The sequence below is a fragment of the Crocodylus porosus genome, unplaced genomic scaffold, assembly GCF_001723895.1.
Source record: "Crocodylus porosus isolate Cpor-Errol unplaced genomic scaffold, CroPor_comp1, whole genome shotgun sequence".
NCBI classification, from domain to species: Eukaryota; Metazoa; Chordata; order Crocodylia; family Crocodylidae; genus Crocodylus; species Crocodylus porosus.
In genome coordinates, this window is record NW_017728906.1 from 40154596 (window position 1) to 40176534 (window position 21939).

Sequence of the window (21939 nt, forward strand, 5' to 3'; positions counted from 1 at the left end):
CATCACCTGCCAGAATTCACCATCCAGCACAAGGTGGCAAAGGCCTGCAGCAAGGCAGCAGCCCTGGACTTCAGGAGGGTGGATTTCAATGAGGTAAGGAGAATAGTCGGGGAAACACTGAGGTCCCGGAGGGGAAGGGAGCCAGGTGTCCAAGAAGAGTGGTTGTTCCTTAAGGAGATGATCCTTCAAGCCCTATGGGTGGTAATCCCAACATGGATCAAAGGGAGCAGGAGGGCTCAAAAGCCCCCATGGCTCACCAAAAGCATCTGGGAATGTCTTCCAGCTAAAAGGGGGGCGTACACCCAATGGAAGGGAGGGACCATCACCAGGGATGACTATACTGTGGTTGCTTGGGGATGCATGGGGGTAGATAGGAAGGCCAAGGTGGAGATGGAACTAAGACTAGCTTCCCAGATCAAGGACAACAAGAAGACCGCTCACATATGTTCCTAGCCAAAATGCAGGACCTCCATCTAACCCAGGAGATGCACAGCTACATAGAGGGCAAAAAGAAGGTACCAGGTAATGTGGGGCCCCTGCAAGATACACTAGGAAATTTGGTTGTCACACCAGATGACAAAGCTAAGGATTTAACGACTTCTTTGCCTCCATTTCCTGAGCAGGGACCGGATCAGCCTCCCCACTGGGCCCCGCTCAGGCTCCAGGGGAGGCGCACCGAGGCCAGGGATAAGTGAGGATCTAGTGAAGGAACTTCTGGAAGGACTGGATGTATTCAAATCAGCTGAGGTCATTGCGGGACCCCCTGGCATGGTTGTACGAGCACTTGTGGTGCTCTGGTGTGGTGCCAGAGGACTGGAAGAGGGCTAATGTGGTTCTCATCTTCAAAAAAGGGAGGAAGGAGGACCTGGGAAACTATTGGCCAGTTAGTCTTACCTCGATCCTGGGTAAGCTTTTTGAGAGAATTATTTTGGCGCATGTCCACGAGGGGCCAGCAGGGGAGGTCATGCATCCACAGTTGCATCTCAAGCAAGTCCAAGGAGGTGATCCTCCCCCTCTATGTGACACTGGTCAGGCCGCAGCTGGAATTCTGCATCCAGTTCTGGGCCCCACACTTCAGGAGGGAAGTGGACAACGTGGAGAGGGTCCAGAGGAGGGCCACTTGCATGATCAGGGGGCAGCAGGGCAGGCCCTACAAGGAGAGGCTACAGAAACCTGTTCAGCCTCCACAAGAGAAGGCTGAGGGGGGATCTAGTGGCCTGTTACGAACTAGTCAGAGAGGACCAGCAGGCACTGGGGGAGTCCCTGTTCCCCCGAGCACTACCAGGAGTCGGTCGCAAGCTGGCAGAGGGTAGATTTAGGCTAGGTATCAGGAGGTGCTACTTCACAGTCAGGGCAGCTAGGTTCTGGAACCAACTTCCAAGAGAAGTGGTGCAGGCTCCTACCCTGGGGGTCTTTGAGAGGAGGCTAGATGCACACCTTGCCAGGGTCGTTTGACCCCAGCACTCTTTTCTGCCATGGCAGGGGGTCGGATTAGATGATCTCCTCAGGTCCCTTCCGACCCTACCAACTATGAAACTATGACTTCTTTTATTTCTTGACTGTCTTTTGCTTCCATCTTGGAGAAGAATGAACTGAGAAATATTTAGAGTGCTTTAAAATAGCTATTTCAGTGCTTTTCGCAAATTTGGGGGGGATTTCTGTTAAGGATTTAAATTATTGTTCACACAACATACCACAGCATCTTTAAAACTGGACAGTGGATAAATAACAACTTACTCCTAATCAGATTGCTTACTACTGTGAATATTTCCCTGTTAAAGTCAGCAGTAATGAACATTATGTTTGCATTTGTTATGGGATTAGATTCTGAGGTCTTCCTCAGAATCTTTTTAGGTGTAAAAAGTTACACATGTATTAAAAATGATGTCCGGAATTGAGACCTACATTCTTCAGGCCAAATTCACGTATGGTGTCGAGCGCATTTATACCAGAATCTAATTTGGCCCTTCCAGTTTAGTGATAAGATAAAATTTTACATTGGTAAAGTAACTTTCCTTCTGAAAGTTTCCCAAAAGCTAAGAAATAAGCAGTCCCACTCCGTCAGACAGCATCAGGTGGAAACTTAGCACCCTGTACTCTTCAGAGGGAGGAAATATTTTTACAAAGAAAAAACATAGCTCCTCTCTAACAAAGACTAGGGGGAGATTTTCACTGGCCATGTAGAACACAATAACATTCTGTTTTAGGGTCTCATGCATAAAATCATTCAAATCTCGCTCCAAAAAATAATGCATAACATATATCTCAGCGGAGAGCCAGAGTCAGGAAGCATGGCATGTGATCTGAATTCCTCAAAGCTCAGGATATTTGGAGCTTTGGCTTAGTACAGGCTAATCTCCACTACTGTTGTTTTCAAACTGTATGCATGATTTTCAAATCAAGCTCTTATTTAGGTCAGAGAGAGAGGGTGTGGCCCCCTACATACAAGGAGCTGATATGAAAGTGCTGACACAATTTTAAACATTGTCCTGCTGCTTTGTGAGAAGGTCTAGCACTGAGATCCCTTTCCTTTCTCCCAAAACACTTCTCTTGCCTTGTCTGATTGGTGCACCACTTTCCCTTGCCTTTTATGGACTGTCACCCGGTCAATCTAAAGTGATGAGGCCAGAGGCAGGTGCAAATCCCCCTGCTATGGATACTTTTACCAACCAATCCTTTACTGGCCTCTAGACTCCCAAAATACCTAAGAGCCAATGAAGTAGGGAAACCCATGGTATCAGTGGGTGGGAAAGGCTGAACTCATTAGAGAGGTGTAAAAGGGGGATTCATTTGGGATTCTGGCTACCCTAGAAGCTCCTGCATATTAGGATTACTTTCACGGCTCCAGTGACTTGTTGATAACAAACTTGTTTGTTCCACGGATTCATTTGTATTGTTGCCAGAATGGTGATCAAAGTCTTTGTAGCCACCATTTGTGGCTCTACAGCGGTAGGTGTCTCATTTAATGTATGTTTAATCCTCACTTAGGAACAATATGTTTTGTGAATTAACATTTATCTATATATGGGCTAGTTACCAGGATAGTCTGGACCTTAACATGCAAAAGACACCGAGAGGTCTTTACTCTTGTGTCTGCTGGCTAATTCTTGCAAGTGTCTCAGCATGCAGAGAATTACTATTAATGTGGCCTGTTTGTATCTAATTTCTAATTATACTTAATATATTTATGTATAACATGTCATGTCAACTGCACACTTTAAAACTATTTGCAAACTATTTATACAACATATGTGCATAGAGGGAGGGGTTACAGTATTCCCACAAAATATTTAACTAAGCTATTTACAGTAGAAATTATGTAAATTATTTTTTGAGAAATACTCTGTGACTTTGTAGGAATGTAACAGTGTTGCCTAGGAGTGGTATTTCCAGGAAAGAGCTGGAACTAAAGCACAAATAATTTGTACAGAGGATTCCTAATGATTATCTCCTCCCTCTGCTCCCACCTCCTTTTTGTCTCTTGTTTTGCTATACTGCGGATTTTTAGTTTTGAAGCTTGCTGCTGCAATTGTCAGCCCAGCGCACTGGCTGAAAGAAAGGGCATGTGAACAGAAGAGAGGGCTGGAAGTCCACAGGAGGTGGAAACTGGGAAAGGACTGTTTCCTTTTATATCCAGTTCCCAGAGGAGCTCACATTGCAGCTTTGCCTTGGCAAGCACTCAGTCACAGTGACACTATTAAACAAACTGGCTGGTGCAGGCACATAACTGTAACTACATCTCTAGTTCTCTGACACCAACACCACCTCCTTAAGAAACTTCCAGAGTTTAAAGCTCTGGAAAAGCTGGAGAGCTGCTGTCCTTCATAAATGATCTAAGAAGAGCCCTCACTAAACTGAAATCAGGCCATAACAAAGAAACTGCAAAACTCTTAGTAACTTTGGTTAGCAATGGTTTTTTATTAGGTTAAAATTCCTTAATTACTGCAGTCATTTTAGACCTCTTTTGCCAACCTTTTAATTTTAACTATAAAAGTGTTATTTGCCTACCATATACAAACGTACCATGTTCTTATGTAAGGTGATTTGTACCTACCTTTATTTCCAATCAGCTATCCCCAGTGAAAGGTTGCAAGGATGACTGAAGTCACTCTGCAGAGTTTTCTAATGTGTGTAATGGCTGTCATTTTTGGTCATTCCAAGGAATGAATCTGACACTGAACTCAGAATGAACCCCTATGGCTTGGGCTCAAGGCATAAGGACCCTGTTCCACAAAACACTTAACTGTGTACTTAAATTGATATCAAGGGGACTACTCATAAGTTTAGAATTAAGCATCTTCAGATGCTTTGCTAAATTAGAATCTTAATCCTCTAGCTGGCAGTTATAGCAAATGCCTCTCCATGTTGGAAGACACTGAAGAGGATGTATAGAGCAGTAGTTCTCAACCTTTTTTTTACCAGGACCCATTTGTAAACATCAGTGGCCAGTCCTGACTCAGTGCCCCTCACTTCCAGTGTGTGGGGCAGGGCGTGGGTGTGTGGGACATGGGGGCCCCATGCAGCCCCTTACAGGCTGGAACCCTGCCAGCCTGCAAGGGAAAAGCCATGGTTGCCCACATTTTTCTCCTTTAAAGGAGAATCCATTTTTTAATGTTTGTTGATCCATTTTTAAAGTTTGCTCACGACTCTTTCATATATTCTTGCAACCCACTCTTGGGTTGTGATCCACAGGTTGAGAAATGCTGATACAGAAAATGCTAAACAGTAAATTGTATGAACGCTATGTCAACCATATGTATACACTAATGCTTGACAAGTACAAATGTAATTCTTCCCTTCCTGAGCTTTTCATACTAAAGGTGTGTACACATGTTTTGACTCCACTGTTCTTGAAAATTAGTACACTAAGAATATAGGTATTATCTGCAACTTAAATTACACCATAACAAAATTTTCAGCTTGAGTAGTTTTCTAATAAATTATATTATTATTGTAACGTCACCCTTGAACATTAGGGATGGCAAGTCTCCTTTTAATACATCTTTACTGGATTTTCATGCACACAAGGTAAAACTCAAAACATGAACAGAAGCATTGCAAAACCTATTCATCACATAAATCCAACTAAAACCTTATTTTGCTTCACCCTTGTACTACATTTCTCTGCACTACAGTGAATTTCACCCACAAAGAATTTAAATTGAAAATCTAAGTGTCCTAAAAGCATAGATACATTCTCAAATGTGGCTATTTACATTTATTATCAAATACTTATTTGTTTTTATTGTGTTTCAAAACAAAATGGTCCTTACCTTACTTGATGTAAATTGACAGAACTCTATTGTTTAAAACATGATCCTGTAGATCTATATTTGCAATTAGTTAGTGACTTAAAAGTTTTCCTGCAGTAAATACAGTTTGAGTCTTGAATGCATGTTGTTGCCTTGGACCAGATTCTCAAATGAGGTGAATCACTGTAACTCTGGAGCTAACTCTATTGCATATATTTCCACCCCCCGCCCCCCACTAATTTATAATATATGTTAAATGATTTATCTTTTACTATCTGTCTCCTAATAAAAACATACAGCTGTTGCAGAACTATTCATGAAGGAAAGCTGAGAATTAGCACCTACTTTTATTATACAGATATATCTATATGAAAGGAGTCATAAAAATTGAAGTAATTTTCTAACAATCCATGAATGTGTTTAGACATGGATAATGTCCTCCTAGTTTATAGTGTACTTAATAAAACATATCTTAAATCATAAGGAGGATTTTCATTTCTTAAGGTAAGAAAATGATTGTACTTCTGCTGATCTTTTCTGCTGTTTATGGTTAAGAGACATCAGAAATCTTTTTGTCTGATCTTTTTATGTGCTCGCCTACCTATAAAGAATCAATTTATAGTGATAAAACCAGATGAATCAATGCTCCATGTGCCAAGCTGCTAGACTGTTTTGGAACTCCCATAGGATGGAGTAGGGTGCATTTGTTCCATAGTTAGGTTTGAGGTTGTATGTCAAATAGAGAGGAAGGGTAATATCTTTTAAAATATAGAAATCCATGGGAATTAGGCACTTAAATAACCGATGTGCACCAGATCTTTAAAGTGTTACGACTCTTTCTTGATTACATTATTTAGCTTTCTGCTATGCTTTGATAGTATGTAAATGTTATGGGAATATGTTTGTAACTGCATGTGTTAATATAGCTGTCTAGTCCAGGAGTGAGCAACCCCTGGCATGGGTGCCAGAGCGTCACACGCAAAGGCATTTTGCTTGGTGGATGGTGGGGAAGGGGCCAGGGCTGTACTGCCACAACAAGGATCAGGCCCCTCACAGCTTCCCTGTAATCTGCCCCAGCACACCAACATCTTACAAGTCAAGGTTGTGGGTATTTTTGGCACTCTGCCCAAAAACATTGCTGACCTCTGGTCTAGTCCCTGGGAGCAGGGGAGAAGGAGAAGAGGTCACAAGTAGGATTCTAGCCAGGTGAGGGCAATCAAAATTTTCTATTCAGCACTGAACCTATAGACATATTTTCACTTCACTCACTCATTTAATAAGAATGTACTGAATATAGAACCATTGTCTTCTCTTGTTCTGTCTGAAACACCAGAGAACTGACACTGGGGAAAAACAAGAGGATGGATTTGTCCATAGGAAGACTGGAGTTCATATTTCAAATAGTGAGGGAAACACTTCTTACCATTTAGGGCATGGACAGAAGTGATATTTGTTGCATGATTGGCCCCTTGAAAGTGCTCTACAGCCATGCCCTGACAGAAGTGTACATCTGCAGATTGCTTTAAAAGTGCTTGATGGCATGACAAATTAACCCTCATTTAATGAAAGTTCACATGAATGTGCTCCAAAGTGAAGCTCCTTCATTAACTTCTGTTTGTCTCTGTGCATGAGGAGGGGACAAACATTAACTCCTGTTTGCCCTCTTTCCCACCTTAGGACACCTCCAATCCACACCTCCTCCCCACTCCTCAGTGCAGGCTGGGAAAAGCCCAGACCAGAGCTCTCTCCCCTGCCTTCCCCCTGTCACATCCTGCAGACAGCACCAGAGATGGGAGGAGAGGGGGCAGGTTCTGCATTCTGCTGGATTGACTCCAAAGTGGAGCTTGATCCTCCCCTTCCCAACCAAACACTGAACATCTGTTGGGTCAGAGGGGGGTTGCTAAATCATGGTGCTTTCTATAAAGTGCCATGAGTTACAGTGGGGAGCTGCATGTCTGTCACCACCCACAGAGCCAAACAACAGAAGCTGTAATAAACATAAACAATTCTCTGTCAGCACACAGCCAGGAACAGGTTGTCTTTGTAGCATCATATTAAAAAACTGAGTCAACTTTGCCAATTTTAATGATCCTGCTTCTAAAAACTTGCTGATTTAGGTGCCCTTTTTTGCTGTTGGGCACCCAGGGGCAAGTGGACAGTAAATAGGCTATGGATATTATGGACACAGAGGAAAATGTTTTACTCCACAATAAATGAAACTGCCACTGGTACTTAAATGGCTAAATACCATCTATTGCTCTTAAGTGCCCAATAGATGTTATTTATTTAAACATTCTGGCTTCATCTTTTAGGTATATGGTACTGACTGCATGGTAGAATGTAACCCTGTCAAATGGGAATAATAGCCTTTTCTCTACTGATCTCCAGGGAGAATTGTCTGTCTGTCTGTCTGTTTCTCTGTCTGTCTGTCTAACTTTAAGCATCTACATCTGAATATTTCCCATTCTGTCAAACACAGCTTACCAGAAAGGCTCTGCTGTGCCTGACTATTCTGGGCCTCTCTCTGTAGATGCATCTACACGTGCAATTAAGGTGATGCAATAAACTCTGGAGCAGTTTGAGCTGGAGTAAACTTGCTGACAGGAGGCTTTGGGGGATGGTGGTGTTAGGCAGTGGAGGGGACTGGCTCGGACACAAACTGTGTGGCTAAGTGGCAGGCAGGAGTCTGGCCCCTGCCCACTAACCATCTACACATGCATTTCAGTGCAGTAAATCACTCTGCTGTAAGATAGTACTGTCCCCAACAATACCATTTTACAACAGAGTTAATTAGCATATTGTGCCCTAATACCAGTGCATGTGTAGATGGTGACACTTTACTGTGGAACTAATTAGTCTACTTTGCAAGTGTGGATACATTCTATATGTCCTATACATTGTTAAGTCCGATTGCATTTTTCTCTCTAAATATTGTTCAGCTGAGAGATTCTTTTGGTCAGCCAGGTACCTAAGGGCATGTCTGCCATGGTAGATTCTCTGGCTTTCTGGCTTAATTTTTAACATGTCCTGATTTTTCAATTTGTTTTTTGCTTATACCATAATAATGGCTTCTTTATAAAAATGTGACAAATTAATTTGTTGTTTATAATAATAACTCAGTGTTCATACAGTACCATACCCAGGTAAAATTGAATGGAGAATTTAGAAAGAAATTAGGAAATTTAGAATATGATAACCAGGGATCCTGGTTTTCCCTGATAAAAAAATCACAAATTCTCTGATAACAAATTGCAAATTCTCTGATAAAACCCCCAAAATCCATGATTAAATTTAAAGGCTCCCTCACAGTTGTGTCCCCCCAAGCCTTGCTGGTGCCCCTCAGTCCCACCATAACATCCCCCCAGCCCTACTCGTGCCTCTCACTGTCCCCACAACAGCCATCCAGCCCCACAAAGGCAGAAACAGTCACAGACACAGACATAGACAAATAGACACAGACACATGTACACCACCCCCCAGTAGGTAAGTGTGCGTGGGGGAAAGGGGTGGGGCAGAAGAAAGGGAAGGGGCTGGGGGGGGAGATTGAAAATGGGGTGGGGAGTGTGTCTCTGTGCCAGCTCCCAGGATCAAGGCTGGGGGGGTGAGGGCAGCAGTGCCCTTCTGTGGGCCCACACGCACTGCCTGGCTGGATGGGAGGCAGGGGGCTTGCACGTGGTGGCTGCCACTGCCCCACACTACTGCCATTGCTACTGCCACACCCCACACTGCTTTTCCATAGCCTGTTGCACATGTGGCTCTGTGGGGAAGTGGCGTGGGGCACGGCAGTGGCAGCACAGATTGGTGGCATTGTCGGCCACTGTGTGCGAGTCCCTACCCCCCAGTCCGGCCAGCCAGGCAGCACGTGTGTGGCCCTCAGAAGGGCACTGATGGGGGGGAAGTGCTCACACACGGTGGCTGCCACTGCCACCCCCCCCCCACACTACTGCTGCTGTGCCCCATGCTGCTTGCCCACAGAGCCACATGTGTGACTGGCTATGGCAAAGCGGTGCAGCAGTGCAGCGTGGGGCAATGGCAGACACGGTGTGTAAACTGCCCTCCCTGTCTGGCTGGGCAGCATGTGTGCAGCCCACAGAGGGGCACCACTGCCCTTGTCCCCCTGGACCTGCACCTGGAAGCAGGCACAGAGACCCTCCCCATTCTCCATCTGGCCATCCCAGCCCTTTCCCTTGCCCTTCCTCTTACCTGATGGGGTGTGCATGTGTGTCTTCCAGAGAAACTCCTGTTGGAAACTGGCTGGGGGCGGAGGGAGGGTGAGGTGTTGGGGAAAGCCCCATATGAAGTGCCTGCCTGGCCGGTGGCACGTGGACCTGGAGCAGCACTATTGGCCTGAGGAGGCTCCATGCCTCATACTTCACTGCTCTGGGTCCACATTGGCGGGCACTCCATGTCTTCCCCTAACACCTCCCAGTTCCCTCAGCACCCAGCCAGTTTCCCACAGCTAGCTTCCCCCACAGCCAGCTCAGCCCCACAGCCAGCTTCCCTCCCCAGCCCTACCCCATGTCCTCCAAGCCCTCCAAGCTCCACTGACATCACAGGCTCCAGGAAGGAAAGTGTGCCTGATACAAGCCTTGGGTGAGTGAGAGCCTCAGGCCCCACCCTTCCCTCTCGCCCGTCCCCTCCAGGCAGGGCTGGAGGTTTTCTTGCCCTTTTTCCAATTAGCTCTTGCAGGCTGGAACTCTGCCAGCCTGCATAGCTCTTTGCGAAAGTGGGAAATCCCCAGGTTTTTTGCTAAAAGGTGGGAAATCCATGGTTTTCTCTGTTTTTCCATTGGAAACGGAAAACCCAGACCACTGATGATTAGGCCTGCAGGATTAACACATCTTTTCCAAAACATAGATTTTTTTCCCGGTATTACAGATTTTTCTGAAAACACAAGCTCAAGACTGATAAGAACTGGGGTTGAAAATGTCTTTAAAGGAAACAATTATATTAAAACTGGTGCAAATGGCTTCTACTGCAGGAATTGGAAGAAGTGCTGGATGGGCATGGCTGAATGGAGTAGGTGGTATATCTAATCTTTGTTGTAATTAATTGGATGAAGGCATGGGAGAGGCTAAATTTATATTTGACTGCTGGGCTGTAGTTGGAACATAGTGGTGCAGATAGACTGAAAGTAGTATTAAGAAATATACATGACTGTAGAATGTATGTGGGTATACATGAGTATAGAACATGGTTCATGGAGAAGTAAGATAATATGAAATTGCTGACTGATGATGGCAGTACCAAAAAGTGGCATGGATGTGGGCAAAATCATACACTTTAAAAAGTGTAAGTGACTTGAATAAGGATAGAAGATGATTGGTAAAGTCATTTTCTTAACTCCCCAGTGTGTACTTACACACACCCCCTCCAGAAATTTTTCATGTCTGTCTCAGAACTGTTATTTCTTTGAAATGAAATAATGACATGTTAGTACCTACAGACTTTGATAGGCTATATGTCTGCAATTAAATAGCTAAAAGGGGGATGTATCCATCACTTCAACCCATAGAAAGTATGTATAGTCATAATCCCTTTGACCTTCAAGCAATCCTTCACCCCAGACAGTTTGTACCGGTAGGTTTCTAGACTGGCCGACAAGCTCCTTGATGTGTTCATCTGATGGAATTTTGCTGGTGAGCTCACCTAAATAATCACCTAGCAGGGAGTTCCAATCTCTGTCATGGCTCACAAATATCATGGAATCTGTGTCATGATACAGATACCGGTCTTGCAATCTGTCTAGCAGCTCGTACAACTCTAAGCGTGCATAAGCAGTGGTGAAACAGGCTATAAACATGTTCATATTACCTGAGAGAGTGTAATGCTCCCTGTTGGGCTTCCAAGACACTCAAGCTGTCAATAAAGTCTCAAGATGAAATTTCATAGGTGGGAGAAAAGCAGTAGCCAGAGTTCTTCAGGGTCTCTCCTGATGCTGGTGTTAGGCAGGTTGGTTTTCTGACTGAATTTACCCCACAAAGAATTTAGAAACAACTTTGCTATTTGGAGCTTTGCAGGGTTGGGTTTAATACGCTCTGGGTGTAAAGCCATGCCTTCTTTTTGGAAGAAATTGGCCATATATCTGTCTTGTTTTTCTCAGTTAATACACCAAGCAGGGTAGCCTGAGACTTCCTGCTTCTGCCAGAAGTGCAGTTTTATATACTGTGAAAAAAATGGTGTTAGACCATTTGGCAAAATGCCAGACTTCATAGATTTTAACTACTTTGTACCCCTTGGGGATAGCTTTATTCAGTTCTGGTGTGTACCACGTGCCCAGGAGGACCCTCTCTTTGTCAGTGTGGTTGCACTTTTGCTGTCTTGTTCCTGCGCGGAGGTGGCATGGTGGGAACAGAAGCTTCCCATTCACTCTGACAGGTAGCACAGGGAAAAAATTGTTTTGAGGTGGGTGCAGTTTCACCCTGGCTATTCCAAAATAGCTCGACAGGGGTCTGAAATTGTCACAAATGATTTCAGTGTGTCTGATTGGGTATTGCTTTGTTTTGTTTATGAAGGGGTAAAGGCTGGTAAAATTGTAATAGTGTATTTGTTTACCAGGATTATTTTGGTAATAAAGACAGATGGCATGAGTTCTACTCCCAAAAAGAACATCCCTAGGTACCAGAGGCAAAGGCAGCTGTGTTCTGCTTAAAAAAATCTGCGTGCTCCCCATCCATTTCTAACAGAGCCCTTCACTCATGCTCCCAAATGGTCCTAATGGTAAACCCCTCTCTCTTGAGATAACTGGTCTTGTGCAATGCCTGGTAATTCAAAAACCCATAGGTGATCCCTGTCAATGGGTTCTGGTCTTTTTCATTGTAGCAAGTGACAGAACCATGGAAAAAGCACCCATTAAATTCAAATGCCATGGGTTCCCCATTGATTTTGGCATAACTGTCTAAAAAAATAGGGGTCTATCTGAAATTCCCCACCCTGTAAAGCATGCAGAATTTAAATATTTTCTTTCTCCAAGATGCACATTAGCCACTGGGTAAATGTGGGGGTTGAAAACCTCTTTTTCTGTCTGTAATAGTTGTCCGAGGGGAGAAGCGCTATGGTCTGTGGTTCTAAAGACATAAACCTGTACATAGCCATGTAGACGGGGGCCAGCATGATGTATTGGAAAGGATCTATGCAGCATTTCACATTTTGGAGTTTACCATCTATTTTCACTTGGTCTACCCACCATCTCATTTTCATAATCTCATCCCTGTAGAAAAGGCAAGAATCTTTCAAAATGTTTATGTCCTGCTGACAATAACAGGCATGTCGAAGGTCTTATTGCAGTTATCCTGATACTATTCTAAAAACTGTTTTCTCACCAGACATCATATTTTCAACACTGTAGTACTCCACCTTTGGGAGAGGTCCCACATAATTTAGGTTTTCTGCCGTGTTGAAAAAATGTGGGAAATATCCTTTGCACCCTTCAAACCCCATCACTTGGGGAAACTTGCTAAGTTTCACTGGCAAAAAGTTTAAGGAATCTATGAAATGGATGCCTAGCTTGGTCACTTCTATACACATGAGTTTACTGCCCTGGCTGATTAGTTTCACACCCATTTTTTCTTTCAATAACTGGCTACTGATGAAATAACTATTATAGCTTTTGGTGTTGTGAGCTATAAAGGTGTAGTGCTTAAACTTTTTATCCATAAAGACCTTAATAAAATCAGACAGACACACTTTGCCCTTAAATTCCCAAGTGCTTTTTGGTTTTTTGGCCTTAGCTTTATGAGCCTTTTTGGGGTATTTGCCTGTGGCTTTTTGAGGTTCCCCCCCACCCCCGTCTTTAGCTCCTTTGCAAAAATAATTGGGCACATGCACCCCTGTCTCCTACATACATTCAAAATGTACCCCACACATATTTCAGGCTTTGTAATCTGCTGCAGAAAGCACTAACACTAGTTTACATCCGTGATTTTTCCATAACTGCTTGCACTGCCTCCCTTTGCACTTGTGCTTTTTGTTCACATAAGATTTATACTCACTGCACAAAGTTTTAGTCAAACATTTGATCCAGTTTTCAGAGGTCAGAGCCATGTGCCTTTCTAAGCACTCTTTGAAATAACAGAACAGTTTACCATCAGGGCACCTCTGTGTCTTGCCCATGTTGTCAGCGCAGTCACGACATCGGAACCTGCATGTGGGGCTATGACTGTACAACGTCTGACAAAGATTGCATTAATTTCTCAAGCCAAACACCTTTTTCACATCCAAAATACTGTAACAATGCTCATAATATAGCAAATGAAAACAGGTGTCGGGGTATCTGGGTGTGTCACGTGTTTTAAATAAACTCCACCCATTTTTTCTTTATGTATTACTATATGAATGTTAACCTATTCAAGGTCTTCAAAGTTACTTGGTGGAACATAACCTTTTGATGTATAGAGAGGCCTAATTTCCTGTGCAGTTCTTTGGCATCATCTAGCAGTTCAGAATCTGTGGCCCCTTTATGTTTTGTAATAAATAGACTGACTGCAAAGCACAGGTTAGTATCAAAGGTATACAGATCAATTAAATGCTCCCTCTTTTTAGCAGTGAACTGGGAATAGGGGATAGAGCTTATAACTCTACAGCTCCCACCACCCGCACCTGTCACAACAACCACAACCAGCTGAAATGTCGAATCAAGTAGTATTTCTCTCTGGCTTTGTAACAGTGTTGCTCTGTGGGGTCAGACCAACTCTCAGGATCTCAATATTGCGTTGTTGGACAGGAGGGTGTGACACAATTGCATATCTACAAACACAAATCAATTAGGTGCATACACACACACACACAACCAGCTCTGGCACATACACATCCAAAACAGCCTAGGCACATGCATACCTATCACCAATTCAAGCACATACACTATACACCCCAAAAGTTAGACACAGATCACTAATTTGTATATCATGAACACAATGACATATATATATATACACACACACACCAGTTTCTAGTGTGGATATAGTGGGTATGTGTGTGCTTGGGGTACCTGGGATACTTGGGGGAAGGTAAGAGAGAGAGTTAAAGTGTAGGGAGTGAAAGTTGCCAGAACCTGGATTAGAACCGGTGAACTACAGAGAAATTAGCTGAAGATCTGAGGCTTGGGTTTACTTAAGGTAGACTGGGGCTGGAAACTGAGGCAGACAGCTGAGATGTTGAGGGGAGAGGTGCAGGGCAGATAAGTGGTGGCAAGGAGGAGACAGCCAGGAAAGAAACTGAGGCGGAAACCTGGTTGCTCAGGGGAAAAGGAAAAGGCAGTGGGGATAAGACACTGGGAAAGAAATGGGTTTGGAGCCAGAGGGGAGCTCAGTACAGGTGTTGGAGGTGGCAGTGAGCCAGAAGCAGGAGAGGGAGAAATGAGACAGAAGTTAGAGGTGTGAGGAGCAGAGATTGGAACACGGCCAAACCATAGTAAAGTAAAACCCAACTTAGGGGTCCAAAAACAATTTTATTACACAGACAACACACTACATAGCCCCACAAAGTTATTGGTTTACACACACACACACACACACACACACACACACAAAAGCACTCACAATGGCAGCAGGAAGGGCTGGAGTCCAGGTAGGGAAGAGAAGCAGAATCCAAGTCCTTGGTTGAAGGGGGGCGGGGGGTGATAGTTACCTATCCAGGCTGGAAAGGGGTCCTTGTCCAGTAGGTGTTGTCCAGAGGGGGGTTGCCAGCAGGCCTCTGGGTGGATTGGTGGTGTGGCATGGTGCTGGTCCAGATGGAGAGGGCATCCCACTGGGTCTGTCTTCACTGCCCCTTTTTATAGGGGCAGATCTTGTGTGACCCTAGTGACAGGAGGCATGCCCAGGCAAGGGTCTGCCCCTGGTGTACTGAGCATGTGTGCTCCATGCAGGGATGTGCAGTTTTGGGTGTCTGTAATGGTGGGGTACAATGGTAGAGTTGCTGGTTCTGCAGGGTCTTTTGTCTTTCAAATGCAGGGTTCTTGTCTCTGTTCCTGGGTGAGGTCCGTGGTTCCTGGATGAATCAATGCGAGGTGATGGCCCGGTTGTTACAAGCCATTCAGTAGAGGCCTGCTACCACTGTATTTCAATCATTCCCAATCACTCTCATTCATCTGGGAACCAATTTACATGGGAGGGGTACATGAATCATACAGTTGCAACACAGAGGATGCCCAGGCAGAGGATACAAGATGGAGGCTTGACATACAAAATGGAAACTTGACATGACTTATGCTAACTCATATTCACCATCCCACTTCTCTGGTTCTTCAGGTCCTGGAGGAGGGTCAGGCCTGGGAGGAGGGGGAGCATTTGAGGGGCCCTCTAAAGGGTCTTCTGAAGCACCATCACTAGGGGATCTCTTTTTTTTTTTCAACAGGCACTTAGCCTTCCCCACATTCCTCTTTAACCAGGCCCTTACCTTTTGCCCCACAAGCCACTGCTGCTAAGCACCCCATTCTTGCCCCTGGGTTTATCATGGCTCCCCCTCTCATGATATATGCCATGACTGCTGTCTGGGTCATAAAACCTACCTCCTCTCTGAATAAAATTTACTCTTTTGCTCCAAGAGTAATCATGATCTTTCAAAACACTGTTCACACAATTTCTGAGATGTATATGTGTGCCAGTGCCACCCAAAACCTCCCTCTTTTTGTTTTCACAATAATCACAGTCTTTTAAGGCAAGATAGTTACCCACCCCCTCAAACCCTCCCCTCTTTTGGTTTTTACAATAATCATGATCTTTCAAGGCACTACCAGTACCACCCCCCACACAAAACCCCATGTTTTGTTTTTCCAGAGTAATCGAGATCTTTTCAAAAAGGAGGAAGACTCTCCTCTTTCTCTAAAGTATGTGAGCAATCAGTCCTGGGTTTCTTTTTCATGGGGTCTAGATCACCTGCTTTGGGGGTGTTAATCCTCGTGTTTTTACATGTGGTTTTCTCAGAGCCATTTCTGACTTTTTCTCTCCCTCTCTATTCCCTATAGATAAGTATAAGTAAGCTAAGGTGTAGGATAAGCTTTAACATTTTATTTTAGGTAGTAAGTTTTATTTTTCTCTTCCCTCTTTGTAAATAGGTTCCCTTATATTTTGATATCAATACCCAGTTTTATAAGTGATAATTATTATGTTTGTACTGCTTTTATATTGTGCAATTACTATTTTAGGTGGCATGTTTTCTTCTAAGAAACCATGCTTTTCTGTTCTGTCCTGATAGTCTTCTGATCCTTGGGCATTAGGATCTGCAGGCTGAGCATTTCTATGTTTTTATAGTGTTTTTAGAGGTCTCTGACCTGGTTCCCACCATTCTTTGGGAGTGTTGCATGTGATCAGTTAGGAAATATAAATTTTATATCTCAGCGCTGAGAATTCACTTTCCATAAATTTATAGCTAAGCCTCACACACTACAAATTTAAAATTTGCTTAACCCCACCCTCTATCTCCACATTCGGGTGGGGGAGGATGGACACTAATTCACACATATCCAAATAACAAGCAAACAAAAAAAGGTTTAACCCCTTATCTCTATACTCACAGGGCCGACCACCACCCCACCCCTAATTCTACATTCATAGGGGACTAATTCATACACATCTAACCTCTCCCCACAGAGAAACACATAACCTTTCAAAAGCTGATTTCAGAAAATTTACCTTACCACTGGATAAAAACCATGAATGTATGTGTTTGTTTTGCTTTTCTATTTTAGAAGAAGGGACTCCATTTAAAAACAAACAGTTAACAAGCAGTTGTTATAATTTAGTGTGCTTATATTAACACAGCCACAAATAACCCTCCATTTTATAATAAATGTTTACCTTGCTGTGGAAAAATTGCATGTGTTTGTCCTATTAGATAAGTTTTCTGTAATAAAAATCAAATGATACAATGAATAAATCCTCTGTATTAAAAATTAAATAATACAGTAAGAAAAAAACATGTCTGTGTACTGTATATAAAGTAAAAGTATATACCAAATGTTTTAAGACAGTCACCACTAAAAAAGATTCCCTCAGTTACCACTAAAAAAGATTCCCTTTAGTCTTAAAATATGTTGATTTGTATCTCGATATAACCAAATAACACAATCATGAGAACCTTGACCCCCCTTATCAAAAATAAAACCCCAGCACTTTTCAAGAAGTCTAATCCTCAAACACTATTTCATTATGCCATAAAAAGAAACATGCATAAGAGATTTTGTGAAGATTTTATGTTCTTGATGTGAAACAGGACCTGTTGATTCAATGCCTAATTGTCTTCTTAAATTGTCATCATCATCTGGTTTCTGTTCTCTGCAAAAACAGCTGCTTCTTTCTGGTGTCAGCTTTACAGGTGTGCTGGTGGGCAGGTTTTCTCGAGTCATTAAAAAGGCTCCATCTAACTGCGGAATGGTTCAAATAAAAGCCTTAGTTACCCACTGTTTAATGAATCCTTAGCTACTTCTTACCTCACCACCCATTGGGTGAACCCACACCACCATCAAAATCTAAGTGTCCCCCACAACCATGCTTCAAACCTCTTATCGGTATCTCTGCTCCCCCGATGACCTCTTCTTCTCATGCAGACTCTGGCACAAAGTCACTCTCTTCTTCCAAAATCTCAATGTCTGCTTTGGGGGCCTGGGCCTCCTCTTGCATGTTCACTGGGGCTTCCAGATCCAGGTCAGGCATCTAAGGAAGTCTTTGGGTTAGGGGGCTGTCCTCCTCAAAACTATTTCTATGGTAATGGTTTCTAAGTGGCTGTCTAACAAGTCTTGGGGTTGTGGTGAAGGTGAGAGACCTTACAGGCATTGTGTAAGAATCCATATTTGCCCCTGCTTGCCTTAGTGCAGTCTCAGACAAACAGAGGGCCTGCTTGGGAAAGCAGGTAGGCTGGGTGGGCTTGCAGCCTAGGCCCCACCCCTCTACTTGCTCTGGTTGGTTTGGCACTGTTCTTGGGGAGATCTGAGGCCTCTAAAACCCCTGCCCATTGGTTGGGGGTGGTGGGGTGGGTTGTCAGAGGGGCCACAATCCCCTTGCTACCCCATAGGCCATGCCTGTGCCTGGTGGACTAGGGCCTGATAGGTCATGACTGTACCATGTTAGGGCAGGTCTTGCAGCATGAGAGGTGGGCTTTGGTGCCTGAATGGGCTGTCCTTCTGATGTCATGGACCATGTGCTGGTGGTGTCACACACCATGTGACTGGACACTCATCTGATATCATGCATCATGTGACTGGGGGTGGGGATGGAGTTGCTGATGCCACACATCATGTGGCTGGGGGTGGGGTTTGTGATGTCACACGTCATGTGACTGGGAGTTGGCAGTGGGTTTGCTGATGTCACACACCATATCACTGGGGGAACGGGTGGGGTTTGTGATATCATGTGTCATGTGACTGGGGCAGGGGCAGGGTTTGTGACTTCACACACCATGTAAGGGGGGAAAGGGGTGGGGTGATGGGGGCAGGACTTATGGTGCCAAGATGGCCACCTGTCACATTGATGGGGGTGTTCCATAATACTACCATTCTCCAGCTTCCAAGCTAGGCTGGCATTTTAGCTGCCTTATATATAGTGGCTTTTATTCTATTTTTTTTTTCTGTCTTCCTGACATCTCTCTTTTTCAAATCATCTGCATTTGGTTTTTTCTTCACCTGGGGACCAACTAGGACAAAACTTCTTCACCTGTGTCTTTAACAGAAACCATAAGCTTGGCTATGCCATATTTGTTGTTCAACCACTGTTACCTCCCTCAGTGTTCATGGAACACTACTTGGTGTTACTCCATCAACTACATTTGCTTTGATTTACTTGGTTTGCTCAGTGAGCTATTTTAATGCTGCAGTTACAGCTGTCAACATTGACTATTCTGGCTTTTGTAGCATTAGGTTCATTATTATTTTATGCATATTTTGTTTGGTTTATACAGATGTTCTTCTGTAATTTATCCAGACGGAATGCCTCTGTGCAATCTGAAAGCAGCTATTTGTGCCATGAGAGCATTTCCCAAAAATTGTACAGTTAAGCAATCATGTTAAAAGCAGTTATCTTAAAAAAACAAAACAAAGCAAACAACAACAAAAAATCAAGCAAGCAAAAGAAGAAAAAAGATTAAGCTGCTCCAGACTTGTCAGAGACATATCCACCCATATCACTTTTCAATACTTTTTGTTATGGTTGGCATTCAGAAATGTTTTGTTGTTTTAGTCGTCTTTGCAAGCACGTTTGTTTCCTAAAAGTTTAGACAACATCTTCCTATTGCAAACTCTTTGCAGAAGCAAGCACTTAGCTGCTACTTTTTCAATGAGAGCAAAGAATTGTATCCTTCTAATACTACTGGAAATTAATCCTTTCCATAAGATGCTCTGACAAACCACTACAACTTTTTATGCAGATTAGATTTTAGAAATACAGTAGTAAGTCAATATTCAGGCTTATTTTTTGTCTCATCGCAAAGCTCTGAATTCTATGGGCTCTGTGCCTTTTTGGGTCTCGGTGTTCAAATATTTCATTTCTGGAGCTCAGGTTTCAAATCACATGATTGGTCATAAGTACAAATTATCTTGGTGGTATCATTCTCTTTGTTACCATTTTTATGTGTAACTAAATTATCACATAGCCCAGATTTGAAACACAGTTACTAGTTAGGAACATATGAATAGCAGGGCTGTGGGAAGGAGTCTACACAAGACCTGTTTGCCTTGTGCTTGGCTCAAATCCAGGCAAGTCTCTCACAAGCAAATTTAGATAATCCCAACATTACAGTTAGTTTTAAAGCAATGGAATATGCTGCAGCATTGTTTTCAGGGCTCCAGTTGCAACATTAGACTCAATATAAGCAAGAAATGTTAAATCTTTAACAGACATATGAACTGAAGCTGTATTTTAATTTCCTTAATTTGTAACTGCAATGGCTCCTGATGTTCCAATAAGCATCTATTCAAATATAGAAATTGTGAAAAAAATCCCATTAATTAAGCCTCCTTGATTGTCCCTGTGCCTGTCTTAAATGTTAAGAGAGGGGGACAGAAGGGGAAAAAAAGGGGCATGATTCTAAGTAAATAAATGTTTGTAAGTGTTGTTTAAAGGGAGCTATTATACCCTGTATAGAGTATCCAGTCTAAGGTGTAGTCACCTGTTCATGTACAGTGGTTGCAAATTATTGGAACAGGGTGACACGTAGGGGGTGCATGCAGGTACACATGCATCCCCTGCATGTGGCGGTGCACTCCCTGCAAGAAAGTGCCACTGACACTGTCACGGGTGGTAGCCACTTGCCACCCCACCACTGCAATCCCTGCTGGCTGCTGCTGCCGCCAGCGGTGGCTGCGGGTGGTCACTGATTCTTGATCAGTGCTCACCACTCCCCCCCCGCCGCTGACAGCACCAGCAGGAGCTCCCCAGTTTACTGCCACTGGGCTCCCACCGCTTCCACCGCTGCCATGCTCCCACCGCCACTGTGCCCCACCAGCTGCCAGGGGCACGTGCCGTTCATGCATTGGAATATTGTGATGTATTAAGCTGGTACATGTTAGTATGTATTACTTGATGAAATATCCAGATAATCCTCCCTTGAAAGGAAGCAATTTTGCAATGCCACAATGGCACTAAACTGTTTGAATGTGCTGTTAAGTTGAATGTGTGACACCATCCTGAGATAGCTGCACAGAGATACCTGCACTCTATAACAAGTTAACATGTTTTTTTTAGCTTACCCAAAAATAACAATTCTTATTTTTTCCCCTTTCCAACTAGATCAAGAAAAAACAGCAGGAAGTACTGGGCTTTTTAGAGGCCAACAAGATTGACTTTCAGCCAATGGACATAGCTGGTGATGAGGACAACAGGAAATGGATGAGAGAAAATGTCCCAGGTGAAAAGAAGCCACAAAATGGAATCCCTCTCCCTCCACAGATCTTCAATGAGGAGCAGTACTGTGGGGTGAGAAGTCATTTAACACTTTTAGGGAGTGCTGGAGTGATGTTGAAGCTATGGTGGTCCAGGAATTATGCAAGAGGCAAGGAGTGGGTGATATCTTTTTATTCGACCAATGGCCTGGTTAGGATAAAGTTAAATGAAATTTTAAATGCAAGGCATTTGATATTTTTCGTAACGTTGTAGGCTTTTATAAGGATTTTATAGAAGTACCCTAAAACCATTGTTCCTAAAATAATCAGGGATTCTTTTTTAATAGTTTTAGGAAATATTAGACATGAAAAGAAAATGGAGTACCTGATTATCTCCTTTCACAGAAAGGACCTGGAGGAGGGAAAACTTACCAGAGCATCTCTGGCTGGTAAACTATATGGGGATTTTCTTTCCTCTACAGAGAAAGACACTGTGGATGCTTGTAGACATGCTGGGACTCAATTAATTGATTAATTAAGTCTTCTGGAGTGTGCTAATTAGCATGCTCCAGCCAGCTTCTACATCTTGTGTATTAGTGTCTCCATGCTTCAAAATGGCAATGGGGGTGTGTCGCAGGGCTCTTAGGTGCTCTGCGACTGGAGGGTGGAATTGGCTCAGCAGAGACCTCTGGTGGCAGGAAGGGGGAAGCGTAACTGCCCGTCCCCAAGACTGTGCAGGTGTGGGTTGCCTTAGCAACCAGGGAAGCCTAGAGCCAGGAAGGGGCGGGGCTTAGTCCTTCTTAAGCCCAGGCAGAAGGCCCAGGGAGCAGTCCCCTTCTGGCAGCCGCAGGAGCAGGAGCTCTGCGGGAGAGCTGAGCAGAC

At 43.7% G+C, this 21939-nt stretch overlaps 2 protein-coding genes across 2 annotated transcripts in view; both read left to right on the top strand.

Annotated features, from left to right (window-relative positions):
- The first annotated feature begins 2730 nt into the window (after positions 1–2730).
- On the top strand, positions 2731–21604 carry LOC109305826 (SH3 domain-binding glutamic acid-rich protein-like). The gene is made up of 2 exons (XM_019528956.1): positions 2731–2949; positions 20966–21604. The coding sequence occupies exons 1-2, from the start codon at positions 2905–2907 to the stop codon at positions 21329–21331; spliced, it is 411 nt and encodes a 136-aa protein (XP_019384501.1). The 5' UTR covers positions 2731–2904; the 3' UTR covers positions 21332–21604.
- A 67-nt stretch (positions 21605–21671) lies between these two features.
- LOC109324971 (SH3 domain-binding glutamic acid-rich protein-like) overlaps positions 21672–21939 on the top strand; it is a 48649-nt gene continuing 48381 nt past the window's right edge. The window contains exon 1 of the mRNA XM_019557110.1: positions 21672–21683. Coding sequence (XP_019412655.1) covers positions 21672–21683 — 12 coding nt within the window. The remainder of the gene's footprint in view (positions 21684–21939) is intronic.